General features: G+C 36.3%; 1 protein-coding gene across 5 annotated transcripts in view; it reads right to left on the reverse strand.

Annotated features, from left to right (window-relative positions):
• Positions 1-18851, reverse strand: part of LOC131433021 (fizzy-related protein homolog) — a 50767-nt gene extending 31916 nt beyond the window's left edge. The window contains exons 1-3 of one of the 5 annotated variants that reach the window (XM_058599747.1): positions 18699-18851; positions 17065-17456; positions 9795-10047 (exon numbers count right to left, since the gene is read on the reverse strand). In XM_058599747.1, coding sequence (XP_058455730.1) covers positions 9795-10047; positions 17065-17177 — 366 coding nt within the window. In that variant the 5' untranslated portion in view covers positions 17178-17456; positions 18699-18851. The other 4 variants (XM_058599746.1, XM_058599743.1, XM_058599744.1 and 1 more) reach the window with 4 other exon arrangements.
• Between the last annotated feature and the right edge of the window lie 899 nt (positions 18852-19750).

The following is a 19750-nucleotide window of genomic DNA, read 5'->3' on the forward strand; positions in this document are numbered from 1 at the left end:
CGCCCCCCAGTATACGCGTCTGCTCTGTGCAAATCGGCAACTGAATTTACATTTCTTCAAAGTTATTCTGATGAATGAAAGACCGTTCAAATTTATTTTCTTTCGGAATAAGTTAAAGTTGTTGGAAAACATAACCGGAACCGGAATTCGGAGATCGGTATGGCCGAAGTCGGTTACAATTTTACAGTCACCTATGGGATTGTAAGACCTTTCATTTGATACTAAGCTTATGAAAATCCGGGCAGAAGATTTCAGAGTGTGTTCCAATTTAGAGATGTTGATCACAATTTCCGGTACTTCCGACACCGAAAACCAGGTACCAGTATAACTGATATGAGTTTATTTGGTCATCGGCTATCCAAGTCTGCAACTACCCAGATAACCAATAAGTAAATTTAGTAAGCAAAGGTTATTTTACAGCCATAGTTATTACTGGTTGTCTGGGTAGAGAAATTTATTTATCACTTTGAAGCAATTCGGTACTTGTCACATGGCCACTTAAGAAAAAAATATTCTTGACATTTTTACACGTCTAAATAAAAATCACGAACATTTGAAGGGATTCCAAATCCTTTCAGTGGAATCTACTATGGGAAAATCGCTTCAGTCATGTTTGAGAAAAGTGAGTGACATTACTTTCACTATTCAACACATATCACCTTGTAATTCCGGAACCGAAACTCAAATCCAGATGAAATTCAGGAACTGTATGTTTGAGAATATCGTTCATTTGAAAATAGGTACGTGAAAATCTGTTCAGTGAGCTTTGAGAAAAATTGTGAAATTTTTGTAACTTTTTGATGCAAATCATGCTGTATTTTCGGAACCAAACGTCAGATCAAAATGAACTATGTATGGGATCATTGGACTTTTCGTTTAAATTTAAGTTGGTGAAAATCGGTTCAGTCATCTCCGAGAAATTTCATTGACTTGACATTGACTTTGATTTTCGCTTTAAAAAAGTCAAATAAATGTCAAGAAATAGTAACAGATACAGATACTAGTAATTAAGTATTCTTTTTTTGCTACCATTTACATTAGAAATGAAATTGTAAAGAAATAGTAAAGAAATAGTAAAGATATTTAAAAAAAATAGTACAAGAGTGAAATTAAATAGATTTTATTTTCTTTAAAATCGATGTAGTATAAGTTCAATCTCCGATGCTTATAACAAATGTGGTGTTCCACGTGTAATAAACAAAATGATAGTGCGGCGAATGACAATAAACGGTTAAATTCACTAATAAAATAAAACAAACAAACTAAATTCATTCATTCAGTAAAAACCATTCAAGCGAAGAGGTTGTGTTTCGATTGTACTGGCTCGTGAGTTAACGGCTGCTACCGAGACAATTCTAAGCTTCAGGTAGTTAAACTGCCCATAGCAAACGCAATATTCGGGGCGTTTCCCGACTGGAAAGCTAGCAACGAAGGCCATCCCGTTCATACGCACAGAGGTGTAGAGACACAGAGGTGCGAGAGCATAGAAGTGACGAGTCACAGAGGTGCCATCGCATAAAGGTGCGAAGACGAAGGGGTGCAAAGGCACAGAGGTGCTAAAGCAACCCAGTGCTGATCTACCAGGTACCAGAATTTGTACGCTGCGTAGGATCAAAAGAGACGGCATATATCGCGAGGTGCTACACTGCAAGCATCGCATTTGATCGCCACCAAGAGCAAAAGCACTGTACCTGGGGTCAGGTACAGCAAGTGCAGTGGTGTTCACAACGACGGCAGAGCAACTGAGATAGCAGTAAACGACAGAAGACTGCCAATTGGAAACAGCAAAAGACTGCCAATTGGAAATCGTTGGAAGAGCTTCACGTCGTTCTTCACGATAAAGGAACAGAGACATCAGCTACAAGGTAGATTTAATTTAATTTATTTTTTATTTCTTATATCTGAAATTTTACTAAACATAAGTTTTTATTTTGGTATTATTAATTTACAAAAAAAATTTAATGTAATGGATGATCTCATGGAAGATCATCCGAATCCGATTCCGGATACTAGTAAAAGTTTAAATACTCCGAGGGCTAAACATTATCCACAGGGTACCACTGGGCCATGGATAGTCTATCTTCGAAAAAAAGAAAAGATTTTAAACTTGATGCAAATTACAAAGGATTTGACATCACATTTCTCTGAAGTTAAAGAAATCTGTAAGGTTAATAGAGATAAAATTCGAGTTGTAGTTAACGACTTGAAACAGGCAAACGATATTGTAACCTGTAAATTATTTGCTATTGAATATCGAGTTTACATTCCATCGAAGGAGGTAGAAATTGACGGTGTTGTGACTGAAGCAAGTCTGACAGCAGATGATTTACTTAAAAATGGAGTTGGCCGTTTTAAAAACTCCATGCTTGAGGGAGTTAAGATACTCGAGTGCAAACAATTGTACTCAGCATCTATTGTCGATGGAAAAAAGTCTTATCGTCCCTCAGATTCGTTTCGCGTAACATTTGCCGGATCTGCATTGCCTAGCCATGTCTATATCGATAAAATTCGTCTTCCTGTTCGGCTTTTCGTACCGCATGTTATGAATTGCACGAACTGTAAAAAATTCGGACATACAGCTACTTACTGTAGTAATAAGTCCAAATGTATCAAATGTCAAGGGCCTCATAAGGATAATCTTTGCGATAAAGATGTTGAAAAATGTGTTTATTGTGGGGAAAGCCCTCATGATGATCTTTCAGTGTGCGCTGCATTTAAGCTGCGTAAAGACAAAATGAAGCTTTCTTTAAAAGCACGGTCTAAGCGCACATATGCAGAAATGCTCAAAACGGTCATACATGTTAAGAAATGCAGCTATTGGAGACATTTTGTGGAAGGTTTGTCAAGAGAAACCTCAATGAGCACTCTTTGGAATACGGCCAGACGAATGAGGAATCGTAACGTAGGAAATGAGAGTGAGGAGTACTCGAATCGATGGATATTTGATTTTGCGAGGAAAGTTTGTCCAGATTCCGTTCCTACGCATAGCATTGTTAGGGAGTCTTCTTCAAATGATGATTCCATTGATAGCCCCTTTTCAATGATGGAATTTTCCATAGCACTCATGTCTTGTAACAATAACGCTCCTGGATTGGACAGAATTAAATTCAACTTGGTGAAGAATCTGCCCGACCTCGCAAAAAGACGTTTGTTGGAATTGTTCAACAAGTTTCTTGAGCAAAATATTGTTCCACCTGACTGGAGACAAGTGAAAGTTATCGCCATTCAAAAGCCGGGGAAACCAGCTTCCAATCACAACTCATATAGACCCATTGCGATGTTGTCCTGCATCAGAAAATTGTTCGAAAAAATTATTCTACGACGTCTCGACACTTGGGTCGAGACGAACGGTTTGTTGTCAGATACTCAGTTTGGCTTCCGTAGAAATAAAGGGACGAATGATTGCCTTGCATTACTTTCGTCTGACATCCAAATTGCCTTCGCTCAAAAGCAACAAATGGCATCTGTATTTTTAGACATTAAAGGAGCATTTGATTCAGTTTCCATTGATGTTCTTTCAGACAAGCTCCACCAACATGGACTCCCAGCGGTTATAAATAATTATTTGCACAACCTTTTGTCAGAGAAACGCATGCATTTTTCACATGGCGATTTGGCAACAATCAGAATTAGCTACATGGGTCTCCCGCAAGGCTCATGCCTCAGTCCGCTCCTCTATAATTTTTACGTGAATGACATTGACAGCTGTCTAGTAACCCCATGTACACTAAGACAATTGGCAGATGATGGCGTGGTTTCAGTTACTGGATCCAAAGCTATTGATCTGCAAAAACCATTGCAAGATACCTTAGATAAATTGTCCGTTTGGGCTGTTCATCTTGGTATCGAATTCTCTGCGGAGAAAACAGAGCTGGTCGTCTTTTCAAAAAAGCATGATCCCGCGCAACTTCAGCTTCATATGATGGGAAGAATAATCGAACAGGTTTTGACTTTCAAATACCTCGGGGTGTGGTTTGATTCCAAATGCACGTGGGGAGGACACATTAGGTATCTGATAACGAAATGCCAACAAAGAGTAAATTTTCTTCGAACAATAACAGGGTCTTGGTGGGGTGCTCATCCGCAAGATCTAATAAAATTGTATCAGACAACGATACTTTCAGTGATGGAATATGGATGCGTTTGTTTTCGTTCCGCTGCAAATTCTCATATTATCAAACTTGAGCGAATTCAGTACCGTTGTTTGCGAATTGCTTTAGGCTGCATGCATTCGACACATACAATGAGTCTTGAAGTTCTGGCGGGAGTTCTTCCATTAAAAGATCGATTTTGGGAGCTTTCATCACGCCTGCTAATAAGATGTGATGTGCTGAATCCCATGGTAATTAATAATTTCGAACGACTAGTCGAGCTTCGATCTCAAACAAAATTCATGACAGTATATTTTAACCATATGTCACAGGAAATCAACCCTTCAAGATATATTCCTATCCGTGTCAGCCTCCTAAATGTACCTGACTCAACTTTATTTTTCGACACATCCATGCAGCGCGAAGTGCGTGGAATCCCGGACCACCTACGCTCTATGGAAATCCCAAAAATATTTTCAAGTAAGTTCAGGCATATTAACTCTGAGAAAATGTTTTACACGGACGGATCGCGAATGGAAGAAGCGACAGGGTTTGGTATGTTCAACAATAATGTTTCGGCCTCATTCAAGCTTCAAGAACCTGCATCTGTTTATATAGCAGAGTTAGCAGCAGTTCATTATAGCTTGAATGTAATCGTCACATTATCTCCAAACCATTATTTCCTCTTCACAGATAGTCTGAGTGCAATTGAAGCCATTCGCTCAAACGCTGCTGGCAAAAATGAACCGTTTTTCTTGGGTAAAATAAAACAGTGTCTGAACGACATATTGAATAATAATTATCTAATCACAATAGTTTGGGTTCCGGCTCATTGCTCCATTCCAGGCAATGAAAGAGCCGATATTTTAGCCAAACGTGGTGCTATTGAGGGTGAAATTTATGAGAGACCGATTGCTTTCAACGAATTCTATAGCGCGTCTCGCCAAAGAACACTTGCCAGCTGGCAAGCTTCTTGGGATAAAGATGATCTGGGTCGGTGGATGCACTCAATTATTCCTAAAATATCGACAAAGGCATGGTTCAGGGGACTGGATGTGAGTAGAGATTTCATTCGTGTGATGTCCAGACTCATGTCCAATCACTACACGTTAGATGCACATCTCCTTCGAATTGGACTTTCCGAGACTAATCATTGTGCTTGCGGCGAAGGTTACCGCGATATTGACCATGTTGTTTGGACATGCGTGGAGTTTCGTGATGTCAGATCTCAACTAATAAATTCCTTGCGTACCCAAGGTAGACTATCCAATGTCCCAGTTCGCGACATTCTTGCTTGTCGTGACCTTCCATACATGAAACTTCTTTATCATTTCATTAAATCCATTGGAGTTCCAATTTAAATTTTATTTTATGTTAAACTGTTTTCTCTTCCATGAGTTCAACCAATAGCCAACTATAGGATATTGAATATAAGTGGTGAACTGATACAAACAATCCTGAAATAGTTATAAGATCATGTACAAAATAAATGTATTTTATTTAATGTAATTAAAATAGTAACTCGCTTGATAAAAACAGTGTTTAGATTAACTAATGAGTACCAACATACTAATATGATATTCGAAATGTATTAGGTTTAAACTACTATGTATTGTGGATGCCACGGCGAAGAAAAACTTATGTATATTGCCTATGAAATAAACGTATTTATGAAAAAAAAAAAAAAAAACAAACTAAATTAAATTTTTGCCAAAGTAGTAAATTTATCTCGTCGTAAGTATTGTTTTTATTATTCTTATTATTATTATTATTTCGTCTTTAGCTCATCAGTGCATAGCAGTTCATGTTCAACTACAACGCCTTTCAGCAATTCAACATAAACTGCTAAGCAGACGTAAAGTTATCTCTATTTAAGAATCTTGTTCCGTAGCACAGTGCCTTTATGAAATCCCGAACACAATAAAGTTTATGACATATTACGCCGTTTTCAGCCAGTAATCATCTAGGGGTTTTGGTTACAAGTAACCAGTGTGTAATGAGCGTACGTCACTGCTTTTATTTTATTTTTTGTATACCTATGGTTGAAAATTAATCACTAAGGAACAACTCTCCGTCCGTAAAACCGATTCCATCTAACAACAAATACGATATTCTTTAAGAATATCGTATTTTAGCGACGCAGAACAAAATTCTTCAAATATTCCTAAGAAGGAAACGTATTGCTTTGGAAAAACAAAAATTGCTTCAATTTTCTTTGCGTTTCGCCTTCGGGTCGTCAGTGCTTAAAGCAGTTCAAGTAGAACTGCCATCTCCGCCTAGTAGTCCAACTTAAACCGCTAGACAGACACAAAGCTTACACAACTTATGTAACACTTTTGGATATCACACAGAATTGCAATATCCTTTCTGACGTCTCGGGCGTAAACGAATGACGACTGGCTACTGGTCGCCGCAGAGATTTGAACATTCAGGGGTTTTTTGTTTTGTGCAAAAAGAAAAGCGGCCACAATATCAAGAGCAACATGACAAAGTCATCCTCCAACACGACAATGCTCGGCCTCACATTTTCAATCTTTCGAAGAGTTGGAAAAATGGATTGCTTCATGGATAGCGTCAAAAGAGGACTCCTTTTTTCGAGCCGGAATTCGAAAATTGTCAGAAAGATGGGAGAAAGTTGTCGCTACCGACGGACAATACTTTGAATAATACATCTGTAAGCACTTTTTCGCAATAAAGCTTTAAATTTTGGAAAAAACGGCGGATGCAAAGTTGTACACCTAATAGTATCGATACTTTAGGTCTCGATACTTACAGTATCGCAACAGATTGAAGTCAATTCCTATTACTACGGAATATTTTAAGGTCATTATTGAGGCTTTAACCTTAAGATCATCAAACCCAGGTGGGCTGAGTAAAAGGCATCGACTAACCCATCACGCTATACCCGTCACCGATGGAAGAATTTGTGACGTGAATACGTCTTACTTTACTATGGGGCGCCTTTTTGTAGTTTACCCTCTGGAAGAGTGGTTTTTATCGTGAATATTTCTTGTTTTATTCAACGTATCATCATAATATTTTTACACGTCATCGGAGATTTCAGCAATTTGTGATAAAATTTCCAGCAATATAACTAGAATCCAATTCTAGTGTTCAGTTCTGAAATTTGGTTTCAAAATCTAAGACCAGATTTTATTTTTCATTTTCATAATCCAGATCTAATATTCAGTTCCTCGTCCGGTTTCCAGGGCCAGAATTGAGTTCCAGAATTCTGGAACTTGGACCAAAATTAAGAATTTTATTCTAAGCCTGATTTATGGATCCGAAATCTGGAACATAGATCAGAATCTTGGTTCTAGACTTAGACTCTGGAGCTAAAATTTGGAAAAGAAATTTTTTGACTTGAATATGCATTTTGAAATAGAATTCTGGATTTGAAATTGAGGTTCAGACCAGAATACAATTGCAAAACTCCAGAACTACAATTACAAAACTCCTTTCAGTGCGCCTGTGGGACGACGCGAGATTGTCGAGAACGAATTTCAGCGACGGCTAGTCCACGTCATACCAAAACATGCGCGAGCCTGGTGCTTCTGTTCAGTCCGTCCTCGGTACCGCCGTAATGGCAATAGGAAATGGCTTTTAGTGTAGTATTCATGTACATAAAGGTTATGACATGAAATTTTTTAAGAAAATATGTGAAATGTGAAATCATACCTTGTATCGATTCCCAAAATTTCGGTATCCCGATACCCTAGGTATCGCTACCTTGCCTTCCGAGTACCATCCCTAGTGTATAGATTTTCGTATTTTATGGGGCATACAGTAGAGTATGGGTGCAGCTTTTTGAAACGTTGATAATATATTCGAACGATGTTTAATTGACTAGAAATAAACTCAAATGTGCTACATGCGTACTGAGATATTTCAATTTCCTCAATACTTACGCTTTTATTGCACGACATATGTAATTGCACTCCAAGAACCATTTGTTGATTGGGTTGTTGTTTTGTGGTAATTTTTTCCCCTATGGAAACATCCAGGTAAATGACCGAGGGCCAATATATAATATATTTTCTTTTTATGTCGTATTAATTTGGAAGCAATAATTGTATCAGCAAGTCCGATGCTTGCATAGAAACGCCCAGTCAACGCACCTACTACACTTATTTTTATTGCGAATTATAATGTAAAGTTCAAATGGGTCTATTCTACTTGTATCCGACATACGGTTCATTGCGTCTGACGTTTTCGCAGTCGTTGAAGTGCGTGTGCCACCGTTCAGAGAAAAAAAGTTGGGGAATCCTTGGCTGCAAAAGACAACCGCCAACCGGATATAAGTGCGTGTGATTTACGACTAGACAGCAACTTATGTTTCTTAGACATCAATTACACACTTTGTTAACTATACGGTATAATTTTGGCAAACAAGAGGCGTGCGTTTGTTTGCAAAGCATGGAAAACCGTACGCACCTGGTCGTGCATCAGTGCGTAGTATATGAAATGAAGGAGCTCAAGCACCTTAAAATGTAGTTCGATTACGAAATCGCAACCGAAAGAATAAACCGCGCTAATCAACCGCCGGTCGTGTGAGAATGATCGTGAGCTCCGACAGGCAAAGGAAGTTAGAGTCTACACCCATTGTACTTGCATTAGAAGGGTATTGAATGTGAAGAATTGGCCAGTTTTGGCAAATAAGAAAATCGATACAATGGGTCACGCAGTTTATACCTGAGAACAGTTGAAGACTTGGCTTCGGGTGTCCTGTCGACACCATTCTTTGGCCAAATGTGTACGAATTATTCATTTGGATCGGTTCCTGAGCACATACCAAAACTTATTAAATGGATGATGAGCATTAGTTATCAATGACAAGGTGGTGCATCGCGCTCTGCTAGTCTCAATGGCCGCCAGTCTTGAGCTGAAAGTGTAATTAACGAGTAAAACTCATTGGCAATACCATTAGCGACGTTGTTTGTTGTCTAGTTAGTTTCACTTTCCGGGTACGTTTTCAATGGAAGGAAGCTAGATTCCCGAGCTAATTGGGAAGCTAGCAGCCACGCGTCAAGGCCAATTTCGCAAACGAAATACAGGTGCGCTGTCATATCGCCGTAATAATTGATGCCTTTTCTTGATTCTTCTGCGCCCTAACAGTATCTAGAGTACGCTTAGAATTGGTTGTTTATCAAAATGTGTAAACATACTATTTGTTTGTTTATTTTTTTCACAGATAGTCGAAAATGGAACATTACCGCGTGTCAATGTTTATTGGAAGAAAAATAACCGACGTTTATACGACTTTTCAAGCAATGGAATAATTTTACATAAACTTTTTATGGACAAAAGCCACTAATTAAATTTTAGCGGGTGTGTAGTTTTATTTTTGAAAGAAAACGAGCAGTTTTATGTATAAACCCTGCACTTCTACCTTTTCGTTAGCTACTTGATGATTAGTTGTGAAGCTGATAAAACGTTATCTTTTATTTGCTTTGTGTATTACGATTCCTTTCGGGCTGGGTCAAGCGAATCTCCTAAGCACCTGGTATATATTAAGCAAGTGCGATGACTAATGTCATACATAAAGTTACCCGATGTTGGTATGTTAAATGCAAACAAATTGTGCAAACCATGGTAATTGCATTTCCTTTCATTCATTATCATTGCTTATACCATCTTTATCTGTACTTCCGATAGGCATGGGAATGTCGTAACGAAACATATCAAAACTGAACAATATCCTACCTGCTTCGTCGGTGACTGGTACTTGAACAGCCCGGGGCGATTACTGTTGGACAGCAGGCCAATCTTATCGTCTGTCACGGATTTTACGTCCTCGATTCCCGTGCCAAGTAATTCGTTTTGTAGTAGACAACTGTAAGCAACGCTGTCTCGTGCTGTTTCTCCGCAATCACGTTGTTTCTTGTTCGACTGGGGTGAGTTTTCGTTTGATTTGTTGCTAAGTGATGCAAAATTGGTCTGCCAGTTGTTGTTGGATCTGTAAGGGAAAGAGAGAACTAATTGTGTTACTAAATGCTGTACAATATTTGACTAAGTTAAAATAACTTAATACAATATTTTTAATTTTTTTATTGTTGTTTTGATTTTAAAAAAACTAAAAAACATGATTGAGATACAACAAAAAAAGGTGAGAATATTCATTCAATCGTCCAATTCGAGAAATGGGTAACAAATGATCAGAGTTCACATACTCCGATTTGGATAAAACCTTGCATACGTCTTCAGTATATCAAACCATCTGTTTTACATGGATGGAAAAACCAATTCTACTGAAGTCTGATTTTGAAATATTAAACCATTGTGGGTGTATTTTTGCATTTATTTTATTCATAAAATGGTGTCTAAGAAAATCAATTGGAAACTCTAAAGAACTCTTCTTAATCCACCTAGTGGTGTGATAATACCTTTCGCCATTTAAATAGTCTCATTAAAACATTTATAAGATTCTATCCTCGGTTATTAATTTTTTTTTGTAAGTAGTCACAGTGGCAGCAGTCCCTTGCCTCAGTTCTACACTGTACACTGGACCCTTGATAAGATTTGCATCTATAAACTTCCATTGTAAATCAACACACAGACGTTCCTAGGCTATGGTGCCACTTGGTCGCTGTTTTTTTTTGTGCTGATACAAACAGATTTAATAAAATTGTTGTTAAGTGTGTTCATGTTTGTGTCTTATGAATTTAGTTGCAGTTCTCATCATCATCGTGTATTTGTTTTTAATATAATATATAGATACATACATACAGGTCTTTCTGTGGAAGCACGCGAGGACACGTATTACCCCTAAAGAAAATTTCGAAAATATCACCTTGACTCATTTGAGCATTTTTAGACTTATCATACTTATCAATTCAAAGTCATTTACGAATCATCAACTAACCAGACTAACAAATCGGAAGAATGTTGATATTAATCTTGATGATTTCCTCCCTGTTTTTGCGTCATCAACCATATGAAAGTTGGGATTTTTAACACCCAACTTTGGAAGCTGCTTTAAAATTTGATACGTATGTTGTAACCAAATCTACTATTTTATAACAATAAAAACTGATTAAAAGTTCTGCTATTCATACATACACATACATTACATATTGCATACACACATACATATACACATATATAAACATCGTAACATTGAGTTACTATTTCTATTCTAATAGATTTTAACTAGGGTTAATGTACCAGTAGTCATCTCATTAGTAGAGTCGCCATGTTATTTTACCGATAACTTTTCAATCAATGAATTATGTCAAAATCGAATATCTTGGTTTCGGTTCCGTAAAGCAATACCGCAGAAAAAGTAGTTCGAAAATTTGTCAATACTGATATTATAGCGATACGAAAACTCAAAGCGAATGCTCCTGATTTTATCTCACTCTTGAAGTCAATCTATCGAACAGAAACAACAGACCTCACTCTAACGAATGGTTTTCCTATATGAGATGACTAATGAAGGTGATCTCTACTATTGGTCGATCATTAGTCCTGAGCTGAAACGGTGGCCTTTATTACCGTTCTTGCATGCACTTCCTCTTACATTTTACTTACACATCAACTCACCCATCAGGCATCCTTACAAAATAATCTGGATGAACATTGTTTGACAGCTATCAGTGGTTTGGTCACATGTTCAGTCTATATTATTTTATTCTATTTTACAATATTACGTCTCATTCCACTGTATTCTATGGTTCACAAACCACCAATAAACGTCAAAGATGAACTTGATTTACCGTTCATCTGCTGTCATCGTGTGAAACTCAATTGGGATACGTTCACTTCACTTAATTTCCACTTCACACTGGTAATAAGAGCCGGTAGTATGAAAATGAAACATAAAACAGATCTCACCTACCGGCCTCTCCGACCCCGGATGTTGGAGCGTAATGCAATCAATATCTTATTCAAGTCGTTTCATAACTTATTCATTTAATTCCGTGATGAAGCTAAAAGCTGTAACACATTTCATTATCAAATTGTAACGAAAATTGATTGTATGTGATGATGTTTGCAATACCGTCAAGCCCATCAACCACGGGAGGGATTATATCCTCGGTTATTAATATTGTGAGCTTACTAAATAACCTCATGGTAGCTTTTAAACCAGTCGAAGTTTTTTGAAATCGATGCTTCGGTTCATTAAAAAACACTGGAATTTGTCGTTCCGTTAACATATAAGATTACATCTCTCGAACCGGCAATGTTTGCCATAACCAGTGGCGTCTCGTGGCAAAATTTACGGGTGGTGCACTGATTATGTGGTATGATATCAGATATAACCGTTCGTAGTAAGTGAAAACTAAAGATTGAGGAATGGATATTCGCTATTTCAATATAATGAAATAACGATATACTTTTGGATGGGATTTTTTTCATTAAACTAATTTCGTATCATGATACAGTATAATAATTCGGTCCTCTGCACGTCGAACAAATCTGTCAATAACTTCATCAATAACAACACTTAGAAGTTGCAACTGAGACAGCAATTTGTTTTCAACTGCCACAAGCATAAACCTCTCGTGAAGGTGATCATACAAATTCTCGCAGAGCCAAACGTGACAGAGAGAACAACAAATCTTAGAGCTGAGCTGAGTAATTCGTTCTCTTCTTGAATCTATGCAGTAACTCATGTGCACGAAAAAGACACCAATACAAGAGATATTTGAAATTTTAAGTTGAAGTAAATTTGGACAAAGTCGCTTATTGTTTTTTATTGGGAACATTCAACCTGCTTTTATCGAATAAATAGAGAATCTGAAAAAATAATGCAGTCAATTCCTTGACTTTGACCGGTTGTGCAGTGCACGAGATGCACATGAGGACGAGACGCCACTGGCCATAACCCTTCTAAATTTGATTGACACTGTTAGATTTCAATTAAGCCTAAGTTTATCGAAATTCGTTGTCATCTTTGAGAAAATTCTGCGGATGCGAAATGTGCGGTTAGTCGGTTACGTCACTTATACCATTATATCTCCGGAACCGGAAGTAACAGTCATTTGATCTTAGAACTTGATACATAGTTCAATAGTAGTTTTCAAACGAGCACAGGCTTGTTAAAATCGGCTCAGCCATCTCTGAGAAAAATGAACGGTAAAAACGCGTTTTGACGGTTTCGGCTCTTAAAGCTTTCAAGCGAACTTAGGCTTCAAAATTTGGATTTTGAGCGGTTAGTGGAATGAATTTCAGTTTCTTTTTAAAGGCGGAACTTACGCTTAGTAAAATCGGTTTAGCCATTTCTGAGAATATTGAACGAAAAAAATTGAAAAGTACATACACGCAGACATTTTCCAATCTACTCGAGCTGAATATAAAACACTACGAGTCTCGGTTCAAAAGTCAGTTTTTTCAGCAATTCTATTAACTTTCTATAGAGAAAATGCAATGTCTTTTCTGACGTCCCGTGCGAAACGAATAGGCGACTGAACTGGGCCGATCACAGATTTTTTATGTGCAAAACCACAAAAACGGCTTTTAGCCAGACCCCTAAATAAATAAAAAACATGTTTTAATACATTTAGTTGTGTAATGATGTCTTTCTCATTACCGGTAATATGAGAAATTTATGCAAGTTCCATTCAGAATTCTTAACTACTATTTCTGGAATCCTGGGACCGGCATTGAAAACACTGTGTCGTTTGATTATCAACCTACATATTGGAAAAGATTTTAAAACAGTTTCACGTCACTAGAATAACCGTATAATGCTGGATCCGAATAAAATTTCATAACAATCTATGAAATTTATGGTTTAATCGCCTCCCATAAATCGAGGTAAGTTACATTTTAGAGCTTTTAATTATTATTTCCGGTACTCCTCGAAACCGGTATTACTAGAATGAGTTTGGAGAATCCGCTACTTTTTGCATGGTCATAACAATCTTGAAAATGAAATTTTTGCACTTATCATCTTGTAGCTCCGAAACCGGAAGTTAAATCGGAATGAAATTCAGGAATTATATAAAATCTGATTATCTTTGGGATCATAAACCCTTTCATTTAAAAATCTACTCATTGGTTGTAGGTTTTTCCAAAAATTAGAAAACTAACCGAAAACATTAAATTTAAAAAATCGTATCATCAATTCGCAATATGGCCATGATGGAAACCAACATTTGACGTAAGCGTCTTAATTATTTGCGTCCATTTTTAAATGAAGAAGTTACAGTAAAAAAACAATTCAAAGACATTCGCAGAATTTAAAATTTGTTCAATTATAAATTGTCAACACTACCGTAATAACTTGACTCTCAGCGACCTTTCTACTACAAGTTATTGTTCTCGAGATATTTAGTTAAACTACTCCGTTTGAATAGATCTAATCCTACACAATTACTTATAATTGTTAGTTGTAACTACAATTTTATTAAAAAAATCACTTATCAAGTAAACGTCAAATAGTGGTAGATACACCTGGTGTTTACGCTATCATCTTTCATTTGTCTTTATTTTAAATCAATTCCAATTACGATATTAGAACAGTTGCAGAATTCGTTGAAATGATCCTTTCGGCAAAATGGCATTAGTCGAAGTGACCCATTCGGCGAAACGGTTCTCGGCGAAACGGCTTTCGACAAAATGGCATTCGGCGAAATGACCCTGATCCATTGGTTTCCATAACTACTATACTTTCGAATAAAATCGTTTCTGAATCAATTTAAAGCTTAAACAACTCAACCTAGTATAGAAAGGTTATGCAATCACTGTGAAAACCGACTTTTGAACTGAGGCCCGGAGGGCCGAGTATCATATACCATTCGACTCAGTTCGTCGAGTACGCAAAATTTCTGTATGTGTGTATGTATGTATGTAACATTTTTTGCTCTCACTTTTCTCGGAGATGGCTGAACCGATTTTCATGAACTTAGATTTAATTGAAAGGTCTTGTAACCCCACACAAAGTTCCTGAATTTTATTCGAATCCGACTTCCGGTTCCGGAATTACAGAGTGATATGTGCAAAAATATGAAAATAAGTGCACTTACTTTTCTCAGAGTCGGCTGCACCAAATCTTACAAACTTAGATTCAAATGAAAGATACAATTGTCCTCACTTTTCTCAAAGATGGCGTGACCAATTTCAACAAACTTAGATTCAAATGAGTATGATCTGAATATTGGAATAAAATATGCATAATTTGATTACTTTATTTTTTATTATTTGTTCAATCACAAGTAAATTATTTTTCATGAATCATTCATTTCCCATCCATTATCCATACAAAATGAGTTGTGTCGGTCGTAAGTCGCCAGCATTCCCAAACCTTTCCCTCTAAGACGCAGAAATCACATCTGTCTATGTTTACTCGTTTTCTCCAGTTCACCCGAATTTAGATATTATGACTCAATTCATTTCGAACGAGCTGCAGCGAAGTCGTATAAGGAATACTGGAATTGTCAGATCAATATCAATCTTCCTCCTTGTTTCGTATACGTTCCAATAACCTTGGCTTTACTTTTTTGATATCGTTTGATTGACATCTATATACCGGTTAGTTTTTAAGCTCCCAATATCCACGAACAAAAGAGAAAAAGAGTGAGTATGTCTAATGCATCCGAAGCGCCAATTCAAAAACTACGCCCAACGTTGAAGTTTTTATGCTATCATTTTCATTTCCGTGAGCAACTCGTTCTACGTTGTAATAAATTTAAGTTATTTTTTATGATTTCATCAATCTGGCTCAAAGGGACCAAATCTACAACAGATTCGTCTAATTTCAATAAAAATTCTTAGCAAAAATAAAAATCCACAGTTTTTATTGTGAACAAAATTAAAAATAAAACATTTTGGTTCAAAAATTTAATACACAACATACTATTCAAACTATGCATATTAATTTATATATTTCGCAGAATTCGTGATTAGGACATGAAAAATGTAAAAATTGATTGTAAGAGCTACGGACAAACCACGACATCAGAGTTTGATCGAAATCGAAAGTATTTTGCTTTAGATCAGACAAAGTAGCTAGCAACTTAAAGTTGGTATAAAATAGAAAAATAAACAAGATCACAGATGTCAACTTTTGCCTGATTAGTGTGAAAATGGTAAATTTTTCCAGAGTTAGTAATATTGCCTGATATTACAGGTTTTTCCAACATTCGACACCTTGAAAATCGAAAACTGAGAACACAAATGTATAGGATTTTAATTGTAATATACAGAGATCCTGATCTGATGACTGATAAAAATAAATAGTCATCTGCAAAAAAACTACTGCAGCTTTTATTAGAAACTGAAGTTTTTATAAACAGTAATTCATAAGCTAAGAACTAGATACAAAACCTCTTACTCCAAGGAAGCGCTTCTAAAACTTGAACTAAATACAAAGATTTGTATTTATTTTGTTTAACTTTCAACCTTTTTGGAAACGATAATTTGAAACATATCGTGAAACAATATTGAAACTACCGCTCTCATCTACCGTCACCGGATCATAACACCTGGGTTGGTGGTTCAATGCATACGGCGCTGGTCTTACAAGCCAGTTGACGTATGTTCGAGTCCCGACCTGGAAGGATTCATAGTGTGAGTAGGATCGTAGTTACTAGTCATGCAATGATTCTGTACGCTAAGAATCGGTTGCGAAGTCTGTTGAAACAGAAAGGCCAAATTTCACAAAAGGAATGTAATGCCAAAACTTTGCTTTTTGCCTTAATATCTGGATTTGGATGTTATATTTAATGTTACGCAAGCCCACTTTAGGTTTTCTCTGGTGGTTTTGCAATATGCGAAATATTTGCCAGTGTTTCTTATGCTTATACCTTTGGTATTCAATCAAAGATGAAAAATTTGATAAAAAATTGTAATGTAAAATTATACCGTCATGTAAAAAATGAGTAAAAAATAAACAATTTCAACGAAACAACTTTGGTATTAGTTAGGAAAAGTTTTCAAGAAAAAAAAACGAAACAACGGAAGTGTAAATTTAGCTTTGAGATGTTTCGTTGATAGCGTTAGATGTAGACTTCATAAACTCCTGACTTACCGGCACGGGATGAACCGATCCAATGAGGATGATGACTCGCCACTATTAAATAAACTTCGCGCTGCCGGCCTACAGTGTTTTAGAATCCGTTTCTCATAATCTGGACTGAACATTTTACACCCTTGTCCGACTGGTTCCGAAGTGCTTGCTGGATCGTTTCGCTTTATCACTGACTAGATCTGTTAGCACAACCACAACCAATGCCACTATTTTCACAATGTTTTTCTTTGCACTATTGATTGGAAATAGGCTAGTACTGTTTGTACATAAGAATTCTGCACGTGTTTGAAATTTGATGTTGATATTATATTTCATATAAAATTCATCTCCAAGTGCCTTCGTAAGATTTAATTATTGTCACTTTTCACTAGGATCATTTCTCTCGCTAATATCTAAAATTGAATTGTTGAACTATAAAACTTGATTTACGTTGAACAACGAGGAATTTTCAACAAATCATTATCGCACAAATCGATCAACGAACCGTTAGGTTCGAGCAATGATTCTACAATGAGAGCGACCAGGACGTTTTGTTTTGGTTTTTCAAGGGGCGATTAAAAGGCAATGTTGATCTTCATCAGGTGAGGTAATGCATCAATTGTGAATGTATTTGTATTCCAACATACACACGCTTGGTATATAAAAACTGTATATTGTACATGAAAGATATCGATTTTTTTTGTTACAAATTTATGTTTACAACAGTTTTAAAATTACTGACAATGTATTGAAGATTCGCGATTCAATTTGTTTTGAGCGACAACGCAGCAAAAACTGTACTGAACGATAACATGACAGTTGCTTTGTCTTTTGATCGATTAGTCGATTAAAAGCTCTAGAATGAATGTATTGTTGATGGTCATGCCAAATAAAAGTAATAATTTTCAAAAACCGTAAAATTCAATAAAAACAGATACTAGAAGACTTTTAGAAATAATGCATAGAAGGACTGCCTATAGGGTTATTATAAATTATTGCAAATCCTTCAAGCAGACATTATTCCATTTCCTTTTTTAGCTTGTACGTCATTTCATAGCCTAAGCTTTAATTTAAGTCTTAACTATAATTTAAATGTTTTTGAGGTTCTTCGGTTTTGTATGATATTATTCATATATACAAAGTATTTTGGTACTAAACTTCTTACGATGTCACCGATTCGAGAAGCGTGTTTGGTATATTCAACAATGATTATTTTGGGAATCGATTACTCATGCAGAGTATGTTTATATGTCGCAACATAAATTTGGGAGTTTTGAAACGACTAAAATAGAAAACCTCTCGAAAACCACAGCAAAACTTGATTTTATAATCATAATTCTCTTAATCCATCGAACATTCTATATTACAAAACTCATTGCACAATTGTGTAAAAAAATCTTGCACTAAACAAACACGGCCTGTCACGACGAATAGTCACATTTCAAGTATTTGCCTTTACCCCGCACATATTGTAAAATTTATACGGCATTCGCACTACTCGTCGGGCTATCTTTTCACTAGATGAAACTAAAATTGTATTGCTATACGATTGATTAGTTTCGCTCGGGGGACAATTCCACCCCCCTTATAGATGACAAAATCACTCACTAAAACTTTTATGATGGCTTTCGTACTGCAAATGTGTTATAATATACCAAATCCGTGCACTGATGGTCCATTCACCGCTACTGTTAAGAAATCCACATATCAACCGAATTTTCTACACAGGAAAGATATTTTTCATATCATTAGTAGCTAACACGTCCACCAATTTTGAATTACGAAAGCATTACTTTGATCTCAGCCAAACTCATGAATATACGATAGAAAAAGATGGCATGTGTCGACTGTTACTGCACATACTCATTTCCCCCTTGAGACAAACAGAGATAGAGTGTGGAACAAAACAAATTTAATTGGTTCTTTCTTCCATGAAATCATTCCCTGCGCATTTTTCAGACCGTTGATGTGTACACTGAAGAAAACATATTCATTTATAATGAATATGTTATACACTGAAAAAAAACTAGACAAAATTAGTAAAGCATAATTACTGTAAAAAAGTCCGTCCTACTACTTTCAAATTTTATCACGAATGAATCACCGTATCAATACGTTCACCGAATTGGCGTTTGGAATATAACAAAATTTCCCTTGCCAATTTTCTCTTCTAGACTCAGGCAAATAGATATGAAATTCTTAAGGTCCACCTTAAGAACCGGCACTATATTACAAACTCTAATTCTCATAAGGTAACTATGAATTTCATACAGTCAGTATGAGTTTCATACGTGATACATATTGTTTTCATCGCAGCGCTTTATGAAATTAAATACTGTTCTCAGTACCTGTGCCTGTTATAATCGATGAATCAAAATTTATTGCGGATTTCTTGCATGGAGCATCGTAAGTCGATTCGGAGATTTTCGTTAGTAAGTTAGAATGAATTATTATTCAATTTTTTAATCTTATTGGCATATTATGCTTTTTTCAGGAGCAAAAATCCCAACAATCGAGTTGTTGACGTTTAACGAAAAAGAGCTTATTTCTGCTGGTAGAGCATTATACCCAGAAATTGACGCTAATCATTTGTTGTCTAGAATAATCAGCTTTCGAAAAAGAAACGTAAGTAGATTCCAGAAAAGTTTTACATAATACTAATTTGATTTGTATTCACGAGTGCAGATAACGTTATACTGCTGAAGAA

Source organism: Malaya genurostris, chromosome 2 (assembly GCF_030247185.1).
Source record: "Malaya genurostris strain Urasoe2022 chromosome 2, Malgen_1.1, whole genome shotgun sequence".
In the NCBI taxonomy this organism is placed as follows: Eukaryota; Metazoa; Arthropoda; class Insecta; order Diptera; family Culicidae; genus Malaya; species Malaya genurostris.